The 26,304-nt window shown below is 46.0% G+C and overlaps 1 protein-coding gene across 1 annotated transcript in view; it reads left to right on the top strand.

Annotated features, from left to right (window-relative positions):
* The window catches only part of PIK3AP1 (phosphoinositide-3-kinase adaptor protein 1), a 99,376-nt gene extending 73,072 nt beyond the window's left edge, over positions 1 to 26,304 (top strand). The window contains exons 11-17 of the mRNA XM_059660957.1: positions 1,123 to 1,188; positions 3,317 to 3,522; positions 4,899 to 4,971; positions 11,666 to 11,821; positions 15,044 to 15,114; positions 18,801 to 18,919; positions 23,951 to 26,304. Coding sequence (XP_059516940.1) covers positions 1,123 to 1,188; positions 3,317 to 3,522; positions 4,899 to 4,971; positions 11,666 to 11,821; positions 15,044 to 15,114; positions 18,801 to 18,919; positions 23,951 to 24,008 — 749 coding nt within the window. The 3' untranslated portion in view covers positions 24,009 to 26,304. The remainder of the gene's footprint in view (positions 1 to 1,122; positions 1,189 to 3,316; positions 3,523 to 4,898; positions 4,972 to 11,665; positions 11,822 to 15,043; positions 15,115 to 18,800; positions 18,920 to 23,950) is intronic.

Below are 26,304 nucleotides of genomic sequence, written 5' to 3'. Positions count from 1 at the left end.
TGGTTTGGAAACCTGAAAACCTGGGTTCATGCCCTAGCCCTTACATTTACCAGCTGCACAGTATAGGACATTGGGTAAGTCATTGCACTCTCTTAGCTTCCTCATCTACAAAATGGGTATCATAATAATATATGCATGCACTGATGAATATATCATATTAATGCATAATAATACTCTCTATAGCCTTATTGTAAGAGTCAAATGAAATAATACATGGGGAACTACTTTATAAACTGTAAAGCACTGTATTGATTTAAGTCGTGTTAAGTAGCATGTCTAGGTATTACTGTCCTATCAGCATCCATTTCAAGGTTTAGATATGAATAATGATAATCAAAGCTACAATTGAGAGCTTACAGGTGCCAGGCACTTGTCTAAGTACTGTCCATGTATTCACTCATGTAATCCCCACAACAACCCAACAAGGAAGATACTGTTATCATTCTCATTCTACAGACAGCAAAACTGAGGCCAGGAGAGGTCGAGCCTCTGTGTAAGATCACGTGGCTCGTAAGTGCGAGCCGGAATTCGAATCCAGGGAGTCTTGTGCAGAGCCCAGGGAGTCTTAACCACTGTGCAGGCCACTAGGGGGCCATTTGTCACTTTAGTTTTCCCTATCAGCCTTGATGGGTCTGCCACTCATGTGTGACTTCATCTAAATTCCTTTGGAGCTGTGCCCATTGCACCTGTTCCACCGCTCCGAGTTCTGTCTTATGCCACTCGTTGACATGTTAAGTGGTACTTCCTTTTATGTGCAAGCTTCAAGGTGTTCCATGGCTCGCTTCAGGCATTTGGGGATCCAGTACACATCGTTCACATCACTCTTCTCTGTAATGATCTGGCTTTGTCTTTCTGGGTTTGAGACGCTGTCTGTTTGGTTTGTCCTCAGCTCCTAATCCCTGCAGCTTCTGCTCATTAGTAGCTCCTCTGAGAGTTTTGATTTACATAATAATAATATGTAAGTATGTAATAATATGCATACAGTAGTCCAAGGTGTGAGGTGATTATGATTATTAATTTTGAACAAGGTCTTGGTAATTTTTGTAAATGTGTAAGACATTTTAAAGTCCTTTAGAAAGAGATCTGATTTGGCTTTTACCGAGAATACTGTTTATCTCGCAGTTTTTGCAGAGAAAAGTCAAGAGCGGCCTGGGAATTTCTATGTTTCCTCAGAGAGCGTCAAGAAAGGTAAGCCAGCTGCCCTCAGCTCCCTTCCGTCTGACCTGAACTTCCAGGGGGTAGCAATGTTAACGTTTCAGTGATTCCCTGGTGTCATGGCAAATCCTTAGTTGGCGTTGATAAATAGGAAGGGCCTGGAGATACCTGGGGTGGAGCTGCCTGCGAATCCCGTACTGATGGGAAAGGGAGAGGAGAAGAGATTGGGGTGCCCACAAATATTGTAGGAATTGATCACACCAGGGATAGTAACACTCTAGAAAGTGTCTGTAACAGCAGACAAAAGTATAATCTGAATATTGAGTTCAATCTCAACAGGTTGAAAGTGGGTGGCCCAGCACTCAGTCTTGACCCGGTGATACAGTCCCACCACGTTACTTACCCATCTATCCTAGCTAAACTATATGTTAATGCAACTACTTTTAAAAATTTATCTTTATTGTGGAAAGTATTACAGATGTCCCCCTGTGCCCCCCCTTCCACCTGACCACACCCTCCTCCCTCCCCACCCCTCCAGCCTACCGCACTATTTTCTGTGTCCATGGGTTATGCATTCATGCATATAAGCTCCTTGGTTAATCTCTTCCCACATCCCGCATCCCGCACCCCCTTCCTTCTGAGATTCGTCAGTCTGTTCCATGCTTCCATGTCTCTGGATCTATTTTGTTCATCAGTTCATTTTGTTCATAGGATTTAACATACATGTGCGATCATGTGATACTTGTCTTTCTCTGGCTTATTTAAGAGACATTGGCTTGCCATTGGATAGCATCTTTCTTATTTTTAAAGACTTTTTTAAGGAAGCTTGAGGAGATAGGTGCTCTTTTCTTCTTGATGAATTTCCTTGTGCTAAACAGAGGCGTTCCATGTTATCCCATTGATGATTCTTTAGAAAAGGGTCGACGGCACCCTCTCAGCATTGGAAGGCATCCCCGAGGTTGTAGATTGGAATTGGTTGGCTTGTACATTTTGTTTTCTCCCCACATTTTATCTTGCAATACACTTCAGAAGGACAAACCCGGGAGAAAGGCATGTGAGTGTGTGCAGACAGATGAGCGAATAGTTGGGAAGACTGATAGATAAGCTCCCCTGAGGCTTTTTTGAATACCCCCTGGTGAAGCCACCTCTCTTTTTTCCTTCTTGCCATCTCCCTGAATCACAGTGCCCAAATCGGGTCCTGCTAGAGAAATGTAGAATCGAGGATAGCTCCACATGAACCGAGCAGTCAAATGTCAAGTTGTCTTCCCATGTTCCAGGGGCCCCATCACCTCTGCAGGTAGCTCAGTCCCCACAGAACGTAGTGGAGTCACAGCCTCGGGGAGAGAGAGGGGTTCACTTCATATTTCCCTTGAATCTCCAAAGCAGAGAGCTATGAATTTGTAATGTGGAGGAGAGGTTGGCACAACCCAAGGAGAGCCCGTTGGGACCCAGCACCTAATTTACACCTGGTGACTTTGGCCCTGGGTCATGATTCCATTGGCATGCCAGTCTCCTCGGGCATTTGATGCCCATAGGTCCACCATCCTTATGCTCCATGCTGCTCAGAGGCAGGGAGGATGGGGAGAGCTGGGAGTGTGAGAGAGCATCCTGGCTAGACTTCCCTGTAAATTCCCTTCTGGGAGTGGATTCTAGGCTAAAGCAGTGGTTCTCAACTGGGAGTGCTTTTTCCTCCCCCACCCACCCAGGACAGTTGGCAATGTCTGGGACATCACAGCTGAGGAAGGGGGTGTTATTGGCATATAGTGGGTAGAGGCCAGGGACAATGCTAAACATCCTTCAGTGCACAAGACAGTCTCCCAACAACAAAGAATTAGTCCAGAATGTCCCTAGTGCCGAGGTTGAGAGATGCTGGTCTAAAGGCCTCTCAGTAAGGCAGGCTTGAGGGATTTCACTTACTCATCAGCAGATTTCCGACCTCCCTAAAATGTTGTGGCCTTTTCTACTTTCGTGTAATAGGCTTTGACGTTATTAGCTGCTTCCCTCTCTCTGATTCCATATCATCTGCGCCCCTTCTTGGTTTCACGTGCAATTGTTCTTGTGGGACATGTCCTCTTGAGCCCAGGGCCAGCCTTGTTAACCCCACTCATCCATGACGGCCCAGCGGGGGAGCTGTCAAGCTGAGTTTTGCCTTCCTTTCCAGAGCCTCCGGTCAGACCGTGGAGAGACAGGCCCCCGTCAAGTATATATGATCCTTTTGCTGGGATGAAAACGCCAGGCCAGCGGCAGCTCATCACCCTCCAGGAGCAGGTGAAGCTGGGCATCGTCAACGTGGACGAAGCCGTGCTCCACTTCAAAGAGTGGCAGCTCAACCAGAAGAAGCGGTCGGAATCCTTTCGCTTCCAGCAGGTAGCTGGCTCCGGAAGGAATTGGTTTCGTGTTTCTCCTAGACGGGAGTGGAGGGCCAGGTCCACAGCTGCCTTCTGTGTGGCTGCAACTGAGCCCCTGCGGCAGGGCCGGTGAACGTTTTCTGAGTGTCATTGTGAGTCAGTGCATGTGTGGCTCTGTCACCTGTAACCACCCCTGTTCCCTGGCTGAGAGCTGGGTGGCTTTTCTGGTTGTCGCAAGGCTAGAGATCAGGAACAAAGACTCAACTGTAAACCCCAAATCTGTGGCTGTGGCTTCCCTCCGCACGGGGCCCTATGCTCTTGCTTTCCAGCCTTTTCTTTCCAGAGTCTCTACTCCTAGAGGCAAGACTCCCACAGAACTTTTACACTTTAGAACTCAAAGAGCACTTGGAAAGCTCCCAAGAAATACGATAAAATAAGTCATAGATATAAAACCACCCAAGTTAACACACACACACACACACACACACACACACACACACACACACACACCCCTTCCAGTGCTTCCCTACTGCTCCGTGGACCCACCTTAGTCTCTCAGTCACAGTCACAGCCCAACCCACCTTGCAGTCTGGCCTCTCGCATGGGAACCTTCTGCATGTCTGGATGTTAGTCCCGGGGACATTTCCCTAGAATGCGCAGACTGTTCACTTCCAGTGGTTGTTGTTTATTGACTAAAATAGCAACAAATTTCTACCCTCGCGTCTATTCAACATTTATTGAATGACTACAACAGACCTGACTGCAGAATTACAGAAAGATGCATGACCTGGTCTCACCCTTTAAGAGTTCACAGTGTTTCTGAAGAAAACACACATGCACACACACACACACACACGCACACACGCACACACACACATACACGCGCATGCAGCATAGCCCAGTGCTAGATGGCATGGGCAGTCACGAAGGACCGGAGCAGAGTAGGGAGGCTTTAGGGAGAAGGGGAGCCTTGACCCAGGCTTGCAACAAAATTATGGAAAGCAATTGATGTCCTTCAAGGTCAGGGGAATCAGAACACAATTTCTGAGGCAGGAATGTGCATGGAGTGTTTGTGAGCAGGTCACAGACTGGCTTGGCTAAGGGGCACACAAGGAGGATGGCAATGAGTTATAAGGCTGGGAAGGAGCTGGGAGGGAGCTGGGAAACACTGTATTGTGGACAAGGTGTCTCTCTCTTCTCTTCAGGCACAACTTCTAAGAGTACTTGGATTTCTCTGAGGGCAGATTGCAAATGCACCCAGCCTCATTTGCATGTTGGAGATATTATTGCAATGTGATATATCTTACAAACAGCCTAAAATCAGAAAGAAACTCTAATGTCTAGAGAGCATATAACTCTGATGCATACTCTAAAAACAAATTAATTTTTCCCCAGGAAAATCTTAAACGACTAAGAGATAGCATCACCCGAAGACAGAGAGAGAAGCAAAAAACAGGAAAGCAGACAGGTATGTGGCTTGCTGGGGTGAGGGACTTTGCTGCTTGCCCAGCACCTGTCACCCTGTTTACATAACTGGGTCCCCCGCTGGACTGTGAGGTCCTTTTGGGCAATGGCTTCGTCTTGTTAATTCTCTATATCTGGTACCTGGGACATAAGACATGCTAGTCACCAAGTGAATGAATGGATGGCTTGAACTCTGCATCCCTCTACCCTCCCACTCAAAGAGGATGGTTTCTCTCCGGGCACCAACTCTCTCCTGGGCATCCAAGAAGATATGGTTTTTGTGCAGATAAAGGAGAAAATCCCGTTTGCATAGTACCTGTTTTGATTCAAGCAGGGAATTGTGCCATCGGTGTCCACACCACACACTGCTTCAGAAGCCTAGCAGGGCTCCTGCCATGTGTCATGGCCATGAATCCCAGTTGTGCACACTGAGGACCAGGTCCCTCTGCTCCCTTTGACTCATCCTCCATGTGGCACCACCACCCTGCAAGGAGTGGGCATTTGCTCACACTGCGTATTCCCACTGAGAACCTGTGGCAGGTGGGTCTCTACGGTTTATTCTAGCCAGCCTTACACCGAGAGGAGTTGGAAAAAAGAAAAAAAAAAAAAAAAGCTTCCAGGGCTCTCAGATATTGAATGGAGCCTCATTACATAAAGAGTTAAGTCTTTCTCCAGCTGCCATCAACAGCCCAACTTCCCCTGAACCTGGTCAGGCTGGTAACACCCTAGTCTTCAAACAGGACGTCTTCCTGCCACTTCCTGCTCATGCCTCTCCCTTGTCATCTGTATGAAATTACTGGACTGTAAGACCCAGTCTGGCAGCCCTTCACGGTGCAGCCTTCCTGGACCACTCCAGGCCATTGTATTCCTTCCTCATTAGAGCATCTATAGAACTGCTATTTTCCCGTTCATCTGATGCTTCTTTTTGCTACCTCTGAGTGCTGATACTTCACTCAAACCATCAATTCCAAAATGCAACTTAAATCTGCTCATTTCCAACCATCTCCCATGCTACAGCTACAACCAAGCTGCCATCACCTTTTCTTGGGTTAATGCAGGAGCCTCTACCATTGTCTCCCCATGTCTATTCTTATTCTTCTACAGTTAATCCTACAAACTGCAGCCAAGACTTTGTAAAACAGACAAACAAACAAACAAACAAACAAACAAACAAAAAAACAATCAGATTGTGCCATTCCCTTGCTCAAAACCCTCCAGGGACTTTTGTTCCAGACAGAGGAAAAGGATACTCTGGCCTCCAAGGTCCTGCATAACTGCCCCCTGGCTCATCCTCCCCTCTGTGCTCTCCAGTATAAGCGGACTCTTTTTTGTTGCTCTATCAAGCCAAGAGCATTGTCCCCAATGCTGTCCTCTCTCTGCTGTTCTCCCACATCTTCACTGGCTGGCTCTTTTCATCCTTCAGTGCTTGGCTGTAAATTCTCCTCCTCAGAGAAGCCCTCTCTGCCATTCTCTCCAGAGCACTTCCAACACTCACTCCCTATGCCACTGCTTACCCTCTCCTTTTACACGTCACAGACTGGATGCTCCTGTGTTCCTGTTCTCATGGTTATTCCCCCCACACACCACCCCCTTATTTGTCGTAAGCTCTGTAAGGGTAAGAATTTCGTCTCGACTGAATCCAGTACACGTAGCAAGTACATTGATGGGGCTCAAGAAATCTTTGTTGGTATGGTTGGTTTCAGTAAAATGTTTGGTGACATCATTCATTCATTCCACAAATACTTGTTAAGCACCGAGCACCCATAAGACACAATCTTCGCTATGCAGTAGCTCACGAGTTAGACTTTTATTTGTGTAAGCCTGTTTTCCCAGCGAGAGCCTAGCACAGTGTTTTGCATAGAATACTAGCCTAGTGAGTATTAGTGATTTTTAATATTTGGGAGAAGAAGGATGTAGAGAGGCTACGCCCATGGCAGAAGGTCAGAGGGATCATCCTGATGACCTCTTTTTTTTTTAATATATTTTATTGATTTTTTACAGAGAGGAAGGGAGAGAGATAGAGAGCTAGAAACATCGATGAGAGAGAAACATCGATCAGCTGCCTCCTGCACACCTCCTACTGGGGATGTGCCTGCAACCCAGGTACATGCCCTTGGCCGGAATCGAACCTGGGACCTTTTAAGTCCACAGGCTGACGCTCTATCCACTGAGCCAAACCGGTTTTGGCCTGATGACCTCTTACATCTGCTGGAGCGACCGGATTTTAAATGTGTGCCGCCACTAGTTAAGTCCACACTTGTCTGCCCTGTTGGCGAGAGGAGGAGAAAGGAGAAAAGGCAGAAAATCTGGTTCAAGATCTGCAAGTCATCCTTGGATTGGACAGTAGGGCTCTGGGTAGTAAAGGGACTGAGGTGCTTTTTATTTTAATTTTTTGGTAATCCTCACCCAAGGTTATTTTTCCATTGATTTTTTTTTAAGAGAGAGTGGAAGGGAGGGGGATAGACAGAGAGAGAGAGAGAAACATCGATGTGACACATCAATTGGTTGCCTCCTGCACATGCCCCAAACCAGGGTTGGGATGGAGCCTGCAACCGGGGTGTGTGCCCTTGACCGGAATCAAACCCAGGACCCTTCATTCCGATGGCCGACGTTCTATCCTCTGAGCCAAACCGGCTAAGGCAGAGGTGCTTTTTAAAACTAGAACACATAAACTCAACAAAAGAAGCCTTGATTAAGTGAAGCATTCAAGCTTTTAAATCTAGGCAGCATCAAGAAAGCTGCAATTTGGTGATGCATGTGGGGATGCACGAGGGGTAAGAGAGCCAGGGTATTTAGAGAATGGCTCCCACGTCTTCGGTTGAGGCCTGCTGGGGGCGGGGGCGGGGGACCCTTGCAATCTGGCTACCAGAGGAAGCCGCAGCAGTTGGGAGTTGGACCCTGCACTGGATGGTGTGGCCCAAGGGTTTCAGAGCACCTGCCAAAGAGAAGGCATTATTTGTGGTTGAGTAAATATGATCTATCAGTTATCTCCATAAAACTCGATTACATATATATATGTTTAGTAACATACTAACTTGCAATTGCCTATTCCGGGGATTTTTCACACTGTGTGCATGCTTGTGGGGATGGGGGCGTTGGAACTGGGGGTGGGGTGGGCGATGGGGGAGGAGATTAGGATTGGAACAGAGTTTGAGGCCACTTACTCTGCTTCAACCATCACAGCTCCTTTAAAATATTTGTTTTCTACACCGAGCTTCTGTTTTCACTAGAGGAAAGAATTCTGCTTCACAAAAACCGAAAACCGTTGGCACAGAATAACATTGATCTAAAATGAGGGTTGATGGTGGCATTTCTGATTAAAGGACATTTCCCAGAAACGGAGCCCACTCTAGACAGGAAGACTGCCTCTCTTCGTTTAGAAACTTCATTTGCCTTAGAAAAGAAAAACAATGATCCTTTTTCTTTAATTTGGGTTAGCACACCACGGATAACTAAAAAGTAAGGATCTGTTCATAACAACTTTCCAGTCTTTCTTCAGCGCCAGGGAACTATTTGCTCTTATTGGGATGGCGCAGGGCGGTGTGAGGGTGTAGGAAAGCAGAGGAGGGCTGGCGTGGCTCCTGACTTGTTGAACACCCCGGCCCCACAGAGAAGACAATCAATATTTGTGTTTGGGTGTGTCTGTGGCCAGTCCGGGGCAGGACCAAGATCAGCAGGCTGGGTCCCAGGAAACCTGATTTCTGATCCCCACTTGGTCACTGAATCATTTTATAATCCAGGACAATACCTTGAACCACTCTGTGCCTCAGTTTCCTCATTCATAGTTACACCTGACTTACTTACTTAATGAGGAAATGGTGACGTTCAAAGGAGGTATAATAACACATGTGAATGCACTTTGGGGAAAGTCCTACGCAATCTAGTAATGATAACTGGTATTCCTGGCATTGTTCCTTTGTTCAAAGACTGTCAGGATTTTGTAGACATTTAGACTGGCTCTACTTGATTTTTTTAACTTTTGACTCCCTTTCCCCCCATGTATTCTACTTTTCTTCCTCCTAGAATTGGTTGAGAGTAGACTATTGTCTCATTGAAGTGAGTGAAACAAACAGGAACCTCCCTTTAAAAGATTGTTGTTTAAAAAAAACATGCCAGGAACCAACCAGTGTGGCTCAGTGGTCGAGTGTCCACCTGGGAACCAGGAAGTCCGGTTCAATTCCTCCTTGGGGCACACACCCAGGTTGCTGGCTCCATCCAATAGGGGGAGTGCAAGAGGCAGCTGATCAATGATTCTCTCCCCCTCCCTTCCTCTCTGAAATCAATAAAAAATATATAAACAACAACAACAAAACATGCTAGGTCAAAGCTGAGAGAGACAGAAAAGTAAGACAGTTATTTGGACTCTAAAAACCCATAGGCTCACACCCATATGCGGGTACACCCTGCTAGTCTCTGCTCATGTAGTTCCAAGCATTGGGTGGGTGCTGCCACTATTCAGTTGTAACCAAGAGAGCCCAAGGAGGTGAAAAAGATGTGTGCTACATAGAGACCTGGAAAGCTGGTTTAATACTAAGGCCATGCACTGCACTTGGAACTGGAGTCTCTAGAATGAGGAGAGCTTGTGCCTTCACAAACCAACAATGCACCTTTTTTTTAAAAAAAAAAATTCTCACCTGAGGATATGATTTTATTGATTTTTAGAGAGTATGGAAAGGAGATAGATAGATAGATAGATAGATAGATAGATAGATAGATAGAGATAGAAACATCTATCAATTGCCTCCTGTACATGCTCCAACTGGGGATCGAACCTGCAACCTAGGTATGTTCCCTGACCAGGAATTGAGCCTGCAACCTTTTGGTGTACAGGCCAACACTCCAACCAGCTGAGCCACCCAGCCAGGGCTAACAATGCACCTTTTTCATATTCTCTGTGCAGGATGTTTTTCATACACTTGGTCTATCCTGTCTTCACACCAGCTCTTTCATACTGGTCTAGCTTATCCATGTGCCCTTATTGGCAGACTTCTGGCTTTGGCAAACAGAGCCACCTACCCTTGGACTCCCTGAACTTCCTGCTATGCCTATCTCATAGAAGAGTGGGGTGGAGGAGGAAGTGGTACCTGGAAGATAAGGTGGCATGTACACCTGAGCTTGCACCTCTCCCCAGAAGTCCTGCCTCATGGCAGCTAGGGGAGCTCACCTGGCTTTTACACTTCCAGGGGAGGAAGCTAGTGTGCTGCCTAGAGATGTTTTGTTCTGCTTATACAGCAGGAGTTGTTTTCTGGGCATAGAACCCAGGGGTGGAAATCTAGTGAGAAAGACCAACCACTGTGCAGGGCTAAGCCAATAAAAAGATCAGGTCAGCCCTGGCTGGTATTTCTCAGTGGTTAGAGTTGTAGCCTACATATGGAAAGGTCTCAGGTTTGATTCCCTGTCAAAAGGCACATACCTGGTTTGCAGGTTTGATCCCTAGCCCCGTTTGGGAGCTTGAAGGAGGTAGCCAATCAGTGTGTCTCTCACATAATTTTTTTTTCTTTCTCCCCCTCTCTTCCTCTTTTCCACTCTCTGTGAAAAGTAGTGGAAAACATATCCTTGAGTGAGGATTTAAAAAACGAGAGAGAGAGAGAGAGAGAGAGAGAGAGAGAGAGAGAGAGAGAGAGAGAGAGAGAGAGATATCAGGTCAATGCTTTGCAGAACAAAGAAATAATCTATCTTTCTGAATCTGTGGGGTCTAAAACCATCCATCAGTCTTCCAAGTACGAAATCTTTCTCAGGCCACTGGGCCTCCTTTCACAACTCTCTGTTGTCAGTTGTGGGCCACCCACCCATCATCCATCACTTATTAAGGGACTGAGAGGCAGTGTGAGTGGTGCTGAAGAGCCTGAACTTTGGAGCCTGCTTCGAAGCCCAGCTGTCCCACTTGCCAGCTGTATACTGGGGGCGTGCTGCCTCTCTTCTCTGTGCCTTAGTTTCTGTTGGGAATGATGACAACAGCATTTATTTCATGGTGTTGGGAGGTTTCAGGGAGCTAAAAATATGGCTGCTCTTAGAATTCTACCTAATGTTGCCTGGCTGGTGTGCTCAGTGGTTGGGCATCAACCTATGAACCAGGAGGTCATGGTTTGATTCCAGGTCGGGGCACATGTCTGGGTTGCAGGCTCGATCCCCAGTGTGGGGCCTGCGGGAGGCAGCTGATCGATGATTCTCTCTCATCACTGATGTTTCTCTCTCTCTCTCTCCCCCTCTCCCTTCCTCTTTGAAATTAATGGGGGGAAAAAGAGAATTCTACCTAATGCACAGGATAACCTATTATTAGGATCAATGATGTTCACACCCCCTCCTCACAAAGGGAACGAATCCGGAGAGGTCAACTGAATGACTCCCGTTCCACAGCTGGAGCCCCAGACCTTTCCCTAATCAAATGTTCTTTCCACTACTACCCAGGAAGGAAGCATTTCCCTGCTCTTTCTCACATCCTCCATCTCTCTCTTTTGCTCCCCAACAATGGTCACACAGGACTCTGGAGTTTCGGTGCTGAATTGGGCAGAGCCCCATCTGTTCTCCCTCCTCTTCCTTTCCTCTTTTCTCTCTCCTCTTCCCTCCCCTCCTCTCAGCTCTCCTCCAGACACCATCCAGGTTCCGGTGAGGGAGGCAGATGGAGAGGGAACAGCCGAGCAGTTTGGTAAATGGCAGTCTAGTGCCTTGAAGCTAATCCCCTTTCCCTCTCATTCCAGCCTTGGAGATCACCGTCCCAATTAGGCACTCACAGCTGCTGCCCAGCAAAGTGGAGATTGGAGTCTATGAGAGTGGCCCCAGGAAAAGCGTCTTCCCCGCAAGGACGGAGCTAAGACGGGGAGACTGGAAGACAGACAGCACCTCCAGCACAGCGAGTGAGCAGGCGGAGCCTGGTGCGGGTGGGGTGGGGAGAAGGTGCTTTCACAGCTGACTCCAGCTGGCTGGTGCCTTTGGGCCTTGGACACAGGCTCTGTGATGAGCCCCGCACATCTCAATAGGAACCTGCTTTGGGTTTGGGAGGTGTAAGAAATGAGGGGCATTTAACCTGTGAGTTTCACCTTTTTTCAGGGACCGAAGATCCATTGCACAAATACTCCCTAAAGCCAGATTGTATAATTGCTACCCTATCCCTTTTATGAATAGGAGAATCTAGTATAATACCAGTTAACACTGAGCACTTACTACATGCTAAGTCTCTTCCATAGCTTCTTCTTTTTTTTTTTTTTTTTAATATATTTTATTGATTTTTCACAGAGAGGAAGGGAGAGAGACAGAGAGAGCCAGAAACATCGATGAGAGAGAAACATCGATCAGCCGCCTCCTACACATCCCCCACCGGGAATGTGCCCGCAACCCAGGTACATGCCCTTGACCGGAACCGAACCCAGGACCTCTCAGTCCGCAGGCTGACGCTCTATCCACTGAGCCAAACCGGTTTCGGCTTCCATAGCTTCTTTAATTTAATTATCATAATGACTGCATGGGAGGAGACTGGAGGCTAAGTGCCTTGCCCTCCGGTAAATAGCTGGTAAGTGGTAGAGCTGGGATTTGAACTCAGGTAGACTGGTCCAGGGCCAAGACTTTAACCATTATTCTTTTTGCTTCCTCAACGGTGTTAAGGAGAGGGAAAGGGCACAAAGTCAAAAACATTAGAAAACCATGGACTCAAATTTGAGAATTCCAACAATATGGGTGAGGATTTAATTAGGAAATGTCTTCCTTTTGGCTCGAAAGCTTGAATAGGAGCCTGATTGTAGCAGACAATAGGCACTGATGTGCAGGCAGGAGCTGGGGACTTGTTTCCGCATCCAAGGCTGTGTTAGCTGACTTCACCACCCCAGTAGATGGAGTTTCCTTTCTTTTATACATTTTAGTGTTATCAAAACAGCTAGGAATGCCGTGAAAGAGCCAGAGACAAGCTGACTTTCAGGACTCACGTCTCCTTAAATGTCAGGCATTGGTATTGGATGTTGGAATAGGAATGTCAGGCAATAGAGGTATAATGGGGGCATGCTGCCTCACTTCTCTGTGCCTTAGTTTCTGTTGGGAATGATGGCAATAGTGATTATTTAATCCGGAACAGGAAGGTCATCGAACCCAAGGGTTCTTGATCTTTTCTGCATCACAAACCCCTTGGTGGATCTGATACCTCCTCCTGATGCACTTTATGAAAAATGCATATGCTTTTGTGCGCGCGCGCGCGCGCGTGCGCGCGCGCACACACACACACACACACACACACACACACACACACACACACACACACACTTTTGCTCACTTTTAGGTCAAGAACCTCTGAACTAGTCTCCCTCCTTACTATATAGATAGAGTATTTATAACCCAGAAAAGGAAAGAATTTTGCCCAAGGTCACACAGCCAATGAGTGGCAAAATGGGAGTGGAATCCAGGTCCTCTCAGGTTAACATTCCTGCCACTGTTACCTATCAAAACAGACCCAAAGCATATCACATGACCACATGGGAATCTAGACTGGACAGAGAGAACTTCCCCTTACATTATGGAGGGTGATAATGTGTATCTAAAATTCCCTTAAGGCAATTTAGAGAATTCTGACAAGTTCAGAAATGAGAGAGATTTTTCCAGTGGTCACAGGTGATGGAGGAAGCAAGGGGCACATGGCTCATCTCTCAGATGTTTTGGAGGACAGAAGTGGTATAAACCTTCTCAAAGTGAAGGCAGTCCATTGTAGGGTAGGGAGAGGGGAAATTTAACAAGACAAAGGCAAAGTCCTTGGTTCAGGTACAGATGAATTTTAAAGACTTTATGCATGTGTTTTACTTTGAGTTAGTTTGGGGTAGGAACAGAATAGAAAACATAAACGGTGCTTCTTACCATTTATAACCTAGGAATGGCTAGCTCATCTGGCTAGAAAATATTAGTAAATGACACTGATGGATTTTACCCTACCCTGTGGCTATAGACTGCAACCGGGCCCTGTTACACAGTTTCAGTTACCTATTGCTATGTAACACACCGCCCCAAACACAGTGGCTTGAAAGGACCATTCATTTATGAGGGAGGCTGAGGCCCTCACCCTCTGCAGGCTGATGACTTGCTTGCCTACATTCCCTCTGGATTGTACAATGTGATACATGCACATGTTTGACATAATTTAAGTAGAAAAACGTCAACAAAATTTGTTTGCAGCTTTCAGAAGTGGCCCAAACAAGTGAGAAATAGAGCATCTCCACTTCCCTGTCTGTCAAATCAGAGCACTAGTACCACATAGCATTTTCATAGAGGTTAAGCAATCATGTTTTTATAGCACACTAGAGACCCAGTGCATGAAATCTGTGCACTTGGGGGGTCCCTTAGCCTGGCCCTCTTGCTGTCCGGGGGCCCTTGGGAGAAGTCCAACTGACGGCTTGGGACATCAACTAAGCCGTCAGTTGGACATTCTTAGCGCTGCTGTGCAGGCGGGAGAGGCTCCCACCACCGCCGCTGCACTAGCCAGCCATGAGCCAGGCTTCTGGCTAAGCAGCACTCCCCCTGTGTGAGCACACTGACCACCAGGGGGTAGCTCCTGCATTGAGCATCTGCCCCCTGGTGGTCAGTGTGCATCATAGCAACTGGTCATTCCGCTGTTCAGTTGATTTGCATATTAGCCTTTTATTATATAGCAGCAGTTCTCAACCTGTGGGTCACGAACAATGAAAATACATCCTGCATATCAGATATTTACATTATGATTCATAACGGTAGCAAAATTACAGTTATGAAATAGCAACAAAAATAATTTTATGGTTGGGGGTCACCACAACATGAGGAACTGTATTAAAGGGTCGCAGCATTAGGTCGCTGTTGAGAACCACTGTATAGGATAATGTGTGGGAAGCCCTCCGTAAATGGTAGCTGTAAAGCAAGATATGTAATAAAAAGGTGAACCATTTTGTTTTATACTGAAAGAAAAACTGACCTCTAGTAAAGTGGCATAAGATGGCAACATTTGAAGACACATATATATTCACAGCTTGAGTATTGTTGCTGTCGGTAAAAAAAAGTACGTGCTAGAGTTGTGCATTGTATTTTAGCCTGAGAGAATCGAAGGTCCTGCTGATTTTGTTTGTACCCTTCAGGCAGCACGAGTAACCGATCCAGCACTCGGAGCCTCCTCAGTGTGAGCAGCGGGATGGAGGGGGACAATGAGGTGAGTGAGAGCCGAGACCCCCATCTGTCTTGTCCTAGGGGTCATTTTATTGCAAGAAATAGAAATCCAGGTGAAAGAAGCTAGACACAAAGGATCACATACCGTGGGCTTCCATTTATATGAACTGTCTTGAATAGGTAGGTCCATGGAGACAGAATGCCAGGGGCTGGGGGGAGGGGGAAACGAGCAGAACCGGCTCAAAGGGTACAGTGTTTCCTTTGGGGGTGATGAAAATGATTTGGGGCTAGAGAGAGGTAGTTCGTGGTTGGACAATATTGTGAATATACTAAATGCCACTGTGAGCTGCTGGCTTTATAATGATTTAATTTACGCTTAGAATTTCATCTCAATAAACAGAGAAAAGAAGGGAGGGAAGGAATGCGGGAGGGAGGGAAGAAATCCACTCAGGCTAGTTAAGCCAAAGCGGCATCTGTGAGAAGGAGCTAGATGAGCCTCAGGGAATCAAGGACAGTGATCACAGTGTGGGGCCTAAATCAGGAGGGGCGAGATGCTAGAGCCAATGCCACCGGTCTGTGTTTCTCAGGGCCACAACTCTATCGTCTCTACTTCTCTGTGCATATCTGCTCTCTTTTCTCAGAGCTCCCTGGCCTTTTCTGCCTCCAACGGTAGAGTGGCAACTAGTCCCTTGAGAGCCACAGGACCTCCTAGTAGTAGGGCGTAGCTGGGTGACTTAGGCCGAGGCCCAGTTTGGCTTATGGTTCTGACTCAGTGCCGGGAGCCGGTCCATGCTTGCTGTTTCAAGGGACCTGGCATATATGGCATACTGTTCTTGGCACTATGTGTTTTAACCAAGGTCTCTGAGAAAGGTGGTTTCCCCAGGTAGGGATTTTCCCCTGAAGTTAGGGAGGGAATAAAACCCCTCAACTAAGTGCCAGGCGGGTAATTAATCCCTTTAACTACGAACAATCATGCTTAAACTACATAATCTTTTCTCCCTGGAATGGAGATAAGAAACGCCCTAACCTTTGTAATAGAGATTGATAGGATTGAATCAACTGGTATAAATACAGTTGTAACAAGACAGAAAGACTCAGAACTCAGGAGACAGAATTCAGAAGACAGAACCTACACGGAGCCTAGAGACAGAAGAACTTCGCTGGCGAGAGCATGCCAGAGGATCCTGGAGAGGGACTGGCCTCAGAGCCTAGAGACAGAGCCTAGCGGGAGAACATGGCAAGGGATCCTGGACTGAACCTGACTACAGAGATTGGCAGGAGAACCTGACTGGAACCTGGACACAACCTGACTGGAGAGCCTGGACAGAACCTGGCTGGAGAACCTAGCGAGGGAACATGGCTACAGAACCTCGCTGGAAATCCGAAGCGGAACCTCTCTGGAGATCCAGACCAGAACTTGGCTGGAGATCCGGGCTAGAGATCCTGGCTAGGTTGCTGATCAACTGAACGCTGTCTCCATGTCATTCCTTCTTCGCCGACTCCGTCCACACCTTTGGGGACCCCTGGACCCGCTGGGGCTGGACCCCGGCATCTGGCGCCCGAACAGGGACCCCTAGGTAAGCGCCCCGCACTCGGGACGGATAGGACTCCACCATAGGAAAAGGGTGGACAGTCTTCGCCGACTCCGTCCACACCTTTGGGAACACCTGGAAAAGGATTCCCCTAGGTAAGCCCCCCCCCCCCCCATTGAGAACCCCCACACATTGAGAACCCCCACACTCGGGACGGATAGGACTCCACCAGGGTGCTACAGACCCCCCTATAGAGGATAAGTAGGGTAAGAAGGTGGATAGTACAGAACTTAGATTGAGAAGATGTGCCATACTGAGTCCAAAGAAAGAAGACTCTGTATTGATCCTTAGATTGAGAAGATGTGCCATACTGAGTCCAAAGAAAGAAGACTCTGTATTGATCTTTAGATTAAGAAGATGTGCCATACTGAGTCTAAAGAAAAAAGACTCTGTATTGATCTTTTAACATATATGCTTGCTAGCAGAGGAATTAAGGTTACTCCCAGTCAGACAGAACGTTTTATACAAGAAATATGTCCATGCTTTTCTGAGGAAGGAAAGGTGCCGGAAAGGTAAATGTAGAGGCATGGGAGAAGGTAGGCCCAAGGAGCCTTATCCTTAACCCCACTGCAGCCTTTCTACCCTGGGAAAGTGCAGGATTGGCAAGCTCTCCCTGGGATGATAGATCAGGACTCAGGTAATAGCAGAAAGCGCCAATCCTACTCTTAAAATGGATACAAGAGAGCATTTCAGGTTTTTCTTTTTAATGCCTGCTTTTAAAAAATAAAAAAGGGGGAATTTGCCGGGAGCCGGTCCATGCTTGCTGTTTCAAGGGACCTGGCATATATGGCATACTGTTCTTGGCACTATGTGTTTTAACCAAGGTCTCTGAGAAAGGTGGTTTCCCCAGGTAGGGATTTTCCCCTGAAGTTAGGGAGGGAATAAAACCCCTCAACTAAGTGCCAGGCGGGTAATTAATCCCTTTAACTACGAACAATCATGCTTAAACTACATAATCTTTTCTCCCTGGAATGGAGATAAGAAACGCCCTAACCTTTGTAATAGAGATTGATAGGATTGAATCAACTGGTATAAATACAGTTGTAACAAGACAGAAAGACTCAGAACTCAGGAGACAGAATTCAGAAGACAGAACCTACACGGAGCCTAGAGACAGAAGAACTTCGCTGGCGAGAGCATGCCAGAGGATCCTGGAGAGGGACTGGCCTCAGAGCCTAGAGACAGAGCCTAGCGGGAGAACATGGCAAGGGATCCTGGACTGAACCTGACTACAGAGATTGGCAGGAGAACCTGACTGGAACCTGGACACAACCTGACTGGAGAGCCTGGACAGAACCTGGCTGGAGAACCTAGCGAGGGAACATGGCTACAGAACCTCGCTGGAAATCCGAAGCGGAACCTCTCTGGAGATCCAGACCAGAACTTGGCTGGAGATCCGGGCTAGAGATCCTGGCTAGGTTGCTGATCAACTGAACGCTGTCTCCATGTCATTCCTTCTTCGCCGACTCCGTCCACGCCTTTGGGGACCCCTGGACCCGCTGGGGTTTGGACCCCGGCAACTCAGGGACCAGGGGCTGGGACAAGTGGAAGGGGTCACATGGGAAAGGGTCGCCCAGGAGACTCCCTGAGAAAGGGTCCTAGGAGTGGGCCACCCCTTCAGTGCATAGCTTGTTTTACCCTATGACGGTTCTGTTGTCCACCAAAGGGACTTTCGTTTAAAAATAAAAATTCTCCAGCTCTATCTGGTTATATAGAGCAGTGCTTCTCAAACTTTAATATTCATAAGAATTGCCTAAGATCTGGTTAAAATGCAAGTTCTGATTGAGCAGGTCCGAGGAGGAACCTGAGATCCTGTCATTTCACACAAGCGTCCAGGTGATGCTGACCTCGATGGCCCAGAGACTGTGCTTTGAATAGCAAGGACCATTAATGATCCTGTGGGCCTGATTGTCTCCTGAGCGGCTCCAGGAGTCAATGGAAAGCTTCCCTGGTTTTGCTGGGTTGATGATAAGTTTGTGAATAACCTTCAGCCAAAGCTTGAGGAGGCTGAGGGGCTTTGGGGATAGTGGTATCTGTCCATCTGCCTTCCCTGATCTTGAAATATGCTGGGAACTTTCAACATGCTGGTTGCTGGATGTAATTTTCACCAGTCCTTCTTGTGTTTTTGTTACTGTAGGATAATGAAGTCCCTGAGGTTACCAGAAGTCGGAGTCCAGGCCCCCTACAAGTGGACGGAACACCCACCCTGCCCATCGATAGGCCCCCCAGGGTGCCTCCCCGAGCGGCCTCACAGAGGTAACATTGAAGCTGATAGGAAAGTTTTTCCCTCACTTTCTGAATCCTGTTTAAGTTGTTAATTGAAGTTGTTCATCAGAATGGAACTTAGAGATGGTTTGTTTGTCGACCCATCCCAGTTGCAGAGTAGGGCATCAGGGAGAAGAGGGGCCAGGAGGGAATCATGATGATCTTCGTGGTGGAAGATAAATTCCAGGGGAGAGGAGGAGCTGGGGACATCTAAGATGACCTAAGAATGAGTATCTGCGTTTGTCATTTTTCAGTGTGGACGCTTCATTAATTTAAGCGACGCTTTATTCAGTTGCACACACTTTTAATAGCAAATGGAATATTTCATCGATGAAATACATTGGCAAACATCAACTTTTTGAATAATTTGTATCTATTTTATTAGAATTTAGCTCCCTACTAACTAATTCCCTTGGCTGTATTATGGAGACAGTGCCTTTTGGGAACCAGGAGGCAAGATGGAATTGGAAATGAAAATTAAGGTGAGAGGCAGCATGGTATGGTGGCGAGGAGCATGGCTCTAGTACCACGCTACCTGGAGACAGGTCTCCTCTGGCTGTCACTTGTGAACTTGGCTGAATTAATTAACATTCATGTGCCTCAACCTAGTTTAACTCCATTCCTGCCTCCCTCGCAGCTCCCACATCCAGTGTGTCTTCAGGCCCTGTCCATTCTGCTGCCCTTTCAGCTCTCAGATGCGCCCCCTCCCCTCCATCTGCCGGTACCTAAGTTCATCCACATAGGCCCATATTTACCTCTCTGCCTCCAGTCGGTCCCTCCTCCACACTGCAACCAGAGTGCACTTTCCAGAACAGAAATAGCTGAGGATGTCACTTCCTGGCATATACGCTTTCACATTTAATTCTGTATTTTTTAGCAAGCTCTAGTCTCCATCTAGCCTTAAGTCCCACCCGCCCCCCCCCCTGCTGTATTCACCAAGGCTCCACCCCTTAAAAATTCTCAGGGAGCTGTGCCAGTTGGTACCATGTCTTTGTTCAATCTGCTCCCTTTGCCTGAAATGCTGTCTTCAATCTCTGCTTAGGAAATTCTGACACATCTTTTAAGACTCAGTCCAAATATCACCTCCTCTCTGGGGCCTTCCCTGATGCTCTGGGGTGAACTTTCTTGGGATTCCCCAAACACCTCTATTCCACTTCATTCCACATTGTGGCCCATGTTCACATACCTGTCTCCTCAAGTGGATGGTGAACCTCGAGAGAATAGAAACTGTTTTTAATTAAAAAAAATTTTTTCTACTCTCTCCATGCTTACCATCGTAACCAGAACATACTAGAAATTTAACAGATATTCATGTTTACCATGTAAATGAATGGATGGATGGATGCATGGACTGGTACTGTTTAGTTTGGATGAAAGTTAGTCTCAAGTAATCTACCACAGGTGGACTGTAGGTTACTGGAAAGAGGCTTCACACTCCCACCTGTTGTAGGTTCCCAGCATATTTCAAGATCAGGGAAGGCAGATGTGACAAGAGAAGGGACAAATAGATGCACTTTATCTTGGCATGACTCCTTAGTCCCTATAGGGTGGGTACTTGGCAATGCCATCCTCTTCTTAGGTAAGGTCCTGCCACATGAGAAAAAACACACAAATTCTTGCTGAGCTATTGCCCCTTTGTTTTTGAACTTATTTTGCCATTTACTAGTGATTTGACAGTCACTAACAATCTGTGAAGTCCCCTTTAAGGCATAGCCTACATACCACCTAATCAGAACATGCTTCTGGGGACTTCTGCAGTACCAGGTTGATGCTAAAGCTGGACTTGTAAAGAGGCCTGTGGAGTTTCCAGCAGGGACTGAAGTGGTCAGGGAGTGAGGGGACTTGAGACCAAGGCTATTTACTAATTAATAGAGGAACTTAAAAATATATATATATTTTTTACCAATGTTATGACCATACAAAATGATACCAGCTAAACAGCAGCGCTGCTTTAAAAGAATGTTAACCAATATCAGATTGCTGGGTTCTTGAACTAAGCTTATCTTTGAGACTTCAACCCTCCACAGGGAGGAGAAAGCAACCAGTGCCCAGTGTCTCTGGACAATCGTGTCTCCAGCTCTGGCTTCCCAGGGTCTTGCAGAGGCTGTCTCCCCACAGACCACCCTTGGTTGGTTTAATACTTCTTTTCTCCGATGGATCTGAGATGTTTAAAATCACAAATCCATTTCCCTGAGATGGGACTTCCAAACCTTCGCTGGGGCTGTTCACCAGGATGAAATTTAGAGACGGTTTGTTTGCCGCCCCACCCCAGTTGCAGAGTGGGGCCAGGAGGGAATCATGCTGATCTTCGTGGTGGAAGATAAAAGTACGGCTCATGGAGCATACATAGGAAAAAGAGCTAAGAGTAGATCTTTAATTATATTGATAAATAATTAGCTTTACTTCTTGAGTGCCTACTCTAAGCCAGAAACTGTGCTATCCTCTTTCCAATAGTTATCTCCAATCCTCACAAAAGATTCCAATGAAGGTGTCATTACCTCTGTTTGGTAGGTTCAGGGAAGTTGAACTTGTCCTTCAGACATGTGCATAAATGTCTCTGCTATATGTTCCCATAGGTTATGACTTCCCTGGTCAAAACATTGTAGAGTGTACTGACTTTCCTTGTCTTTCTCATCTGTTACATTCTCAGCACCGTGAGTATGGAATCTGTGCCCATTTTACTTGCTGTTATTTCATCCCATATCCAGGAGTGGATGGATAATAGATAAATGTTTATCTATTATAGAAAGGAAAGAAGGAAGGAAGGTAAGAAGGAAGGAACTGAAGGAAGAAAGAGAGGAAAGAAGGGAAGGAAGGAGGGAAAGAAGGAAGGAAGAAAGAAAGGAAAGAAGGAAGGGAGAAGTGGTATCATCCAACACCTCCTCTGGATTTCTCCTATAGGGTAGACTAGGGAGATGGAAGGGGATTTGCCCATTTGTTTTCTCTGGATAAAGAGACAACCACATAAAACCAGCTACTCCCAGGCGCCACAGCAACCTTCCTGAGGATATCTGTGGTTATTTTTTCCTACTTCTGCCTCACTCTGTCATTCCTGAGAGAGCCTTTCTTTCCCCATTTTTGTCATTTCCTTGACCTATACAAAACGTGCATTCAAAAGACATTTAGTAAATATTTACTCATTGATTCATTTAATCCTCAAGTACGCAACTCCAGGGTAACACAGTTCAATTGCAGCACCTGTCAAAGCTTTCTTTCTTGACTTATTGACTTGCTTCCAAGAGAATTGATATTAGTTCTAAAGCACATATGTGGAAATACCACCCGCAATCGTTGAACCTGTTTGTAAAAGGACCTACCCAAGTCTCTCTGGAGTGTCATTTAAGACTATTCAAAAACCATCCCGAATAACAGGGAGAGGGCTTTAGGAAAGCAAATGTGGCGTTGGGATAACACATTCAGTAATCCCTGAGGAAGTCATTGTGAGGAGCAGACCGGAAATTCTCAATTCTTCTCTCAAGGGTCCTTCCTGCTATAGTGTATCTCCTGCCTGGCTGCATATGTGAATTCCTGGTGTTTTAAAATAAAGGTTTTGTCATTATTCAGGTGTGGCAAGGTCAACAGATCAGGGATGACTGCTGTTGAAAAGACAGTCTGTTATACTCACAGATCCTAAGCAGGGGCGCCACTGGGTTTAGTCAGGAGAATGGGAGGGGAAAACGTAGGTGAGAGGAGCTTTTGTTGTGGTTTCCACAGGAAGGAACAAGTGAGATGGTTAGCAGATTTAGAATTGACTAGATTGAGTAATTTCAGCAGGCCTGGGGCAAAGGGGTTGCCTCCAGTTGTCAGGCACCTCGCCCTGAGGTGGTTAGGGCAGGTGGATAGTCCCCGCTCCAGTTCTGGGCACTGTGAAAGGTGTGCTCCCAGGTACATTGTTTACTAGCTCTAGGAATTAGTTTACCCACCGAGGGGCAGCCTGTTCAGGCCCAGATCAGCAAGGCCCCAGGTGTAAAAGCATCAGAAAACGAAAGGCTTGGTTAATACAACTGGTTGGGGGAGAGATACTATTAAAATGTTCTGATGCTTGAGCCCAGGCCTCTAGAGATTATGATGGAATGGGTCTGGGATAGAGCCTGGGGGTTGGTATTTTTCAAAGCTCGACTGGTGATTCTAATGTGCAGTGAGGGTGGTGAGCCACAGCCAGCATGGATGTCACTCGGAGGACCCTATGTGTGGCCAGTTTCATTAATGAAGGAACACGTGCTCTGTATAACAGACCAGATTTACAGCAAATCATGGATGCATAAAAACTACTTAATCAAATTCATTTTTAAATAGTTGCTTTATCTCTCTTTTAAAAATTATTATGCAGTAATTACAAAGGTTAAAGACTCTTCCCTCTCAAATAAAAATATCTATTATAATTATACACATAGCATAGTACCTTATGAGAATGATTCCAATGAATATCACGGTGCATTTTCTTTTTTTATTTTTGCTGAATTTATTGGGGTGACAATTCCACAATACATCATCTGTATTTTTTTTTTTTTTATTTTATAAATACTTTTTTGGTTCAATGGATGTCAGAGATTCTTTTTTTTTTTTTAATATATTTTATTGATTTTTTACAGAGAGGAAGGGATAGAGATAGAGAGTTAGAAACATCGATGAGAGAGAAACATCGATCAGCTGCCTCCTGCACATCTCCTACTGGGGATATGCCCGCAACCCAGGTACATGCCCTTCACCGGAATCGAACCTGGGACCTTTCAGTCTGCAGGCCGACGCTCTATCCACTGAGCCAAACCGGTTTCGGCCATCATCTGTATATTGTATTGTGTGTGTTCACCACCCGAAGTCAAGTCTCCTTCCATCACCATTTATCCCCTTTCCTTTTTCTCCCCCTCCCCGCCCCCTTCCCCTCTGGTAATCACCAAACTGTTATGGTGCATTTTCAACTTGGAGAGACAAACACTTTCTCCTTCGCAGTGTTTGACATAGGGAACGCCTGTTTACATCATGATCTGCAAGGTCATGCTTTTGCTTTATCTTTCATTTCAGGCCTCCAACCAGGGAGATCTTCCATCCTCCTCCGCCCGTTCCTCGCAGAGGTCGTTGATTCCACCTCCTAGAAGCTGCCTACTCCAGGACTTTGAGACGAGCAGTTCCCAGCCTGCTAATGATGTCTTCATGTTACGTTTTATGGCATGACTGCTGACCTTGAGACCCACTCTCATTACTGATATTGTTGCAGCCCTGCTGGTTTGGGCTTTCCTTAAAGAAGATATTATTAAGGCATGAAGGAGGGGAAAACTAAGGACTTTAGTCACCATTGCCAAGTATGTTGATCCATACCCTTGTTTGCCAAAAGGATGAAGACTTAATTGGGATCTTTACCTCTAACTTGACATGTCAGAAGCCTGAAAGATTGGTTAGAAATGTGCATTACAAGTGATTTTACTGAAATGCATTTATATTAGGCCTTACTTGTTAGTCCAGACTAATTTCTACAAGTGGTTATGATTTAGTACTTACAGTATTCAAGTAAGAAGACATACCCTGATTTTTAAATGATTCTTCAACTTTTCTGTTGAACTGGCCAGCACTGTTCCTTCATCTTGTATTAAAACCTGTGAGCAGATACCCAACTGTGTACATAACGAAGTATGAAGACTGAGAGACTGTGAACAGGAGGCTGGTGTGGCAGGAGGGTGTGTAAATGCCAGGGCTGGTCACAGGCAACAATCTGAAAAAGCCTTTAGAGCCATCTCCCCTTATCTAGAAGTCAAAGCTGAGGTTCCCAGAAGTCTGGAGCTGAGAGTGTTTGGTTGGCTAGAGGAAGAGGCAGTTCAGAACCTGGGCCTGCCAATTCCAGGGGACCACACTTTCCATCTCCAAATAGCCAAGCCCTCTCCCTCAAGAAGTGCCCAGATGTAGAAATTCAGTCAGTGACTGACGCTTGTCCTCCAGAAGTTTCTTTCTTCCATGATCTCCCAGGTATGGAACTACCATGTACTTCCCCCCAAACTTGGCATTAACACTTCAGTGTGCTTTCAAAGAAGTGATGCTGCCAAGGAGCATCTATTAGTGGTTGGGACCAGAAGCTTGGGATGGGACCCATTTATTGCTCTGCCGTCTTTACAGGTCTCAGTTCTGGCCATAAAGAGAGAGGGGGTCCTTGGCATTTTCTCTGCTAAGGGGTCCGAAGGGGAAGGAAGAAACCTAAAGCAGAAATAGTTATTTCCTTATACACCTATTATTACCACTGGGCTTGGGAAATCTGTTTGTGCAGAGAATATAGAGCCTAAAGTATGTCATTAATTTTGAGTTCCTGCCACATCAATCTACCTTCAAAACACAGGTCCTTAATTTGATATTTAACCATATAATAAAATTAGTATTGGACCTATTTCTTTAAAAAATGTCATAAATCTTGTGGTTTTCCAGGAAATTATTCTCTGTCCACACAGATGTATAAAAGCCACACTATTAAAGATCATTTAGTACAGTTTTATTGGGTTCTTTTTTAATAATGAAAGGTTCTTTTTTGATCTCATTCCTCAATCCAGCGAACAAGGACTATTGAAGTTAATAGCTTCTGAGATCTTGGTGGTTGTTTTTTTCTGACATAAAATACACTATTGGCCATGACCATCAAGAGAGTGTTTGTGCACCTGGCTGGGTGACTCAGTTGGTTGGGGCATCGTCCCATACACCAAAAGGTTGCAGGTTCGGTTCCAGGTCAGGGCACATACATAGGTTGTGGGTTTGATCCCCAGTTGGGGCATGTAAGGGAAGCAACAGATCAATGTTTCTCGCATCGATGTTCTCTCTCTCTCTCTCTCTCTCTCTCTCTCTCTCTCTCTCTCTCTCTCTACATATCCTTGGGTGAGGATAAAAGAAAAAGAGAGAGACAGTGTGTGTGTTTATGCAAATTACCTACCTTATGCCTGGCACATAGTAGCCACTCTGCAATGGCCCCTTTACTCTCCTTGTCACTGTTTTGGGAGAAAGAGGGAATTGTGAGATAAAAGGAGAACAAGACATTATCCTGTTGGTATGGTTGTCCTCTCTGTTATTTATAGACAGTCTCTGTATTTGCCACACTTGATTTTGATAAAAGCTACACTTTTAAAATATTCAATACCTCTAATCCCTGCTTTGGATGCCAGACTTATATTTTTGTGCATTCTCTGATTGACCAACTTTTAAATCAATAACATGATGAAACCTATTGCCAGTCAATAGAGTCAGCATCTTTATATGCACATCATTGTTTGTGCAATACTGAAATATCTTACTGCCTATGTGAAAATAAGTGGAAAACATAAAATTGAAAGAGCTATTGAGAAACCTGGGTCTCATTAATGTGATATACTTGAGACATGGATGGAGGTGATCAGGAGTGTCAAGTC

The sequence above is a fragment of the Myotis daubentonii genome, chromosome 13, assembly GCF_963259705.1.
Source record: "Myotis daubentonii chromosome 13, mMyoDau2.1, whole genome shotgun sequence".
In the NCBI taxonomy this organism is placed as follows: Eukaryota; Metazoa; Chordata; class Mammalia; order Chiroptera; family Vespertilionidae; genus Myotis; species Myotis daubentonii.
Note: the sequence above shows the minus strand (reverse complement) of the source record. Positions and strands in the feature narration are given on the sequence as shown.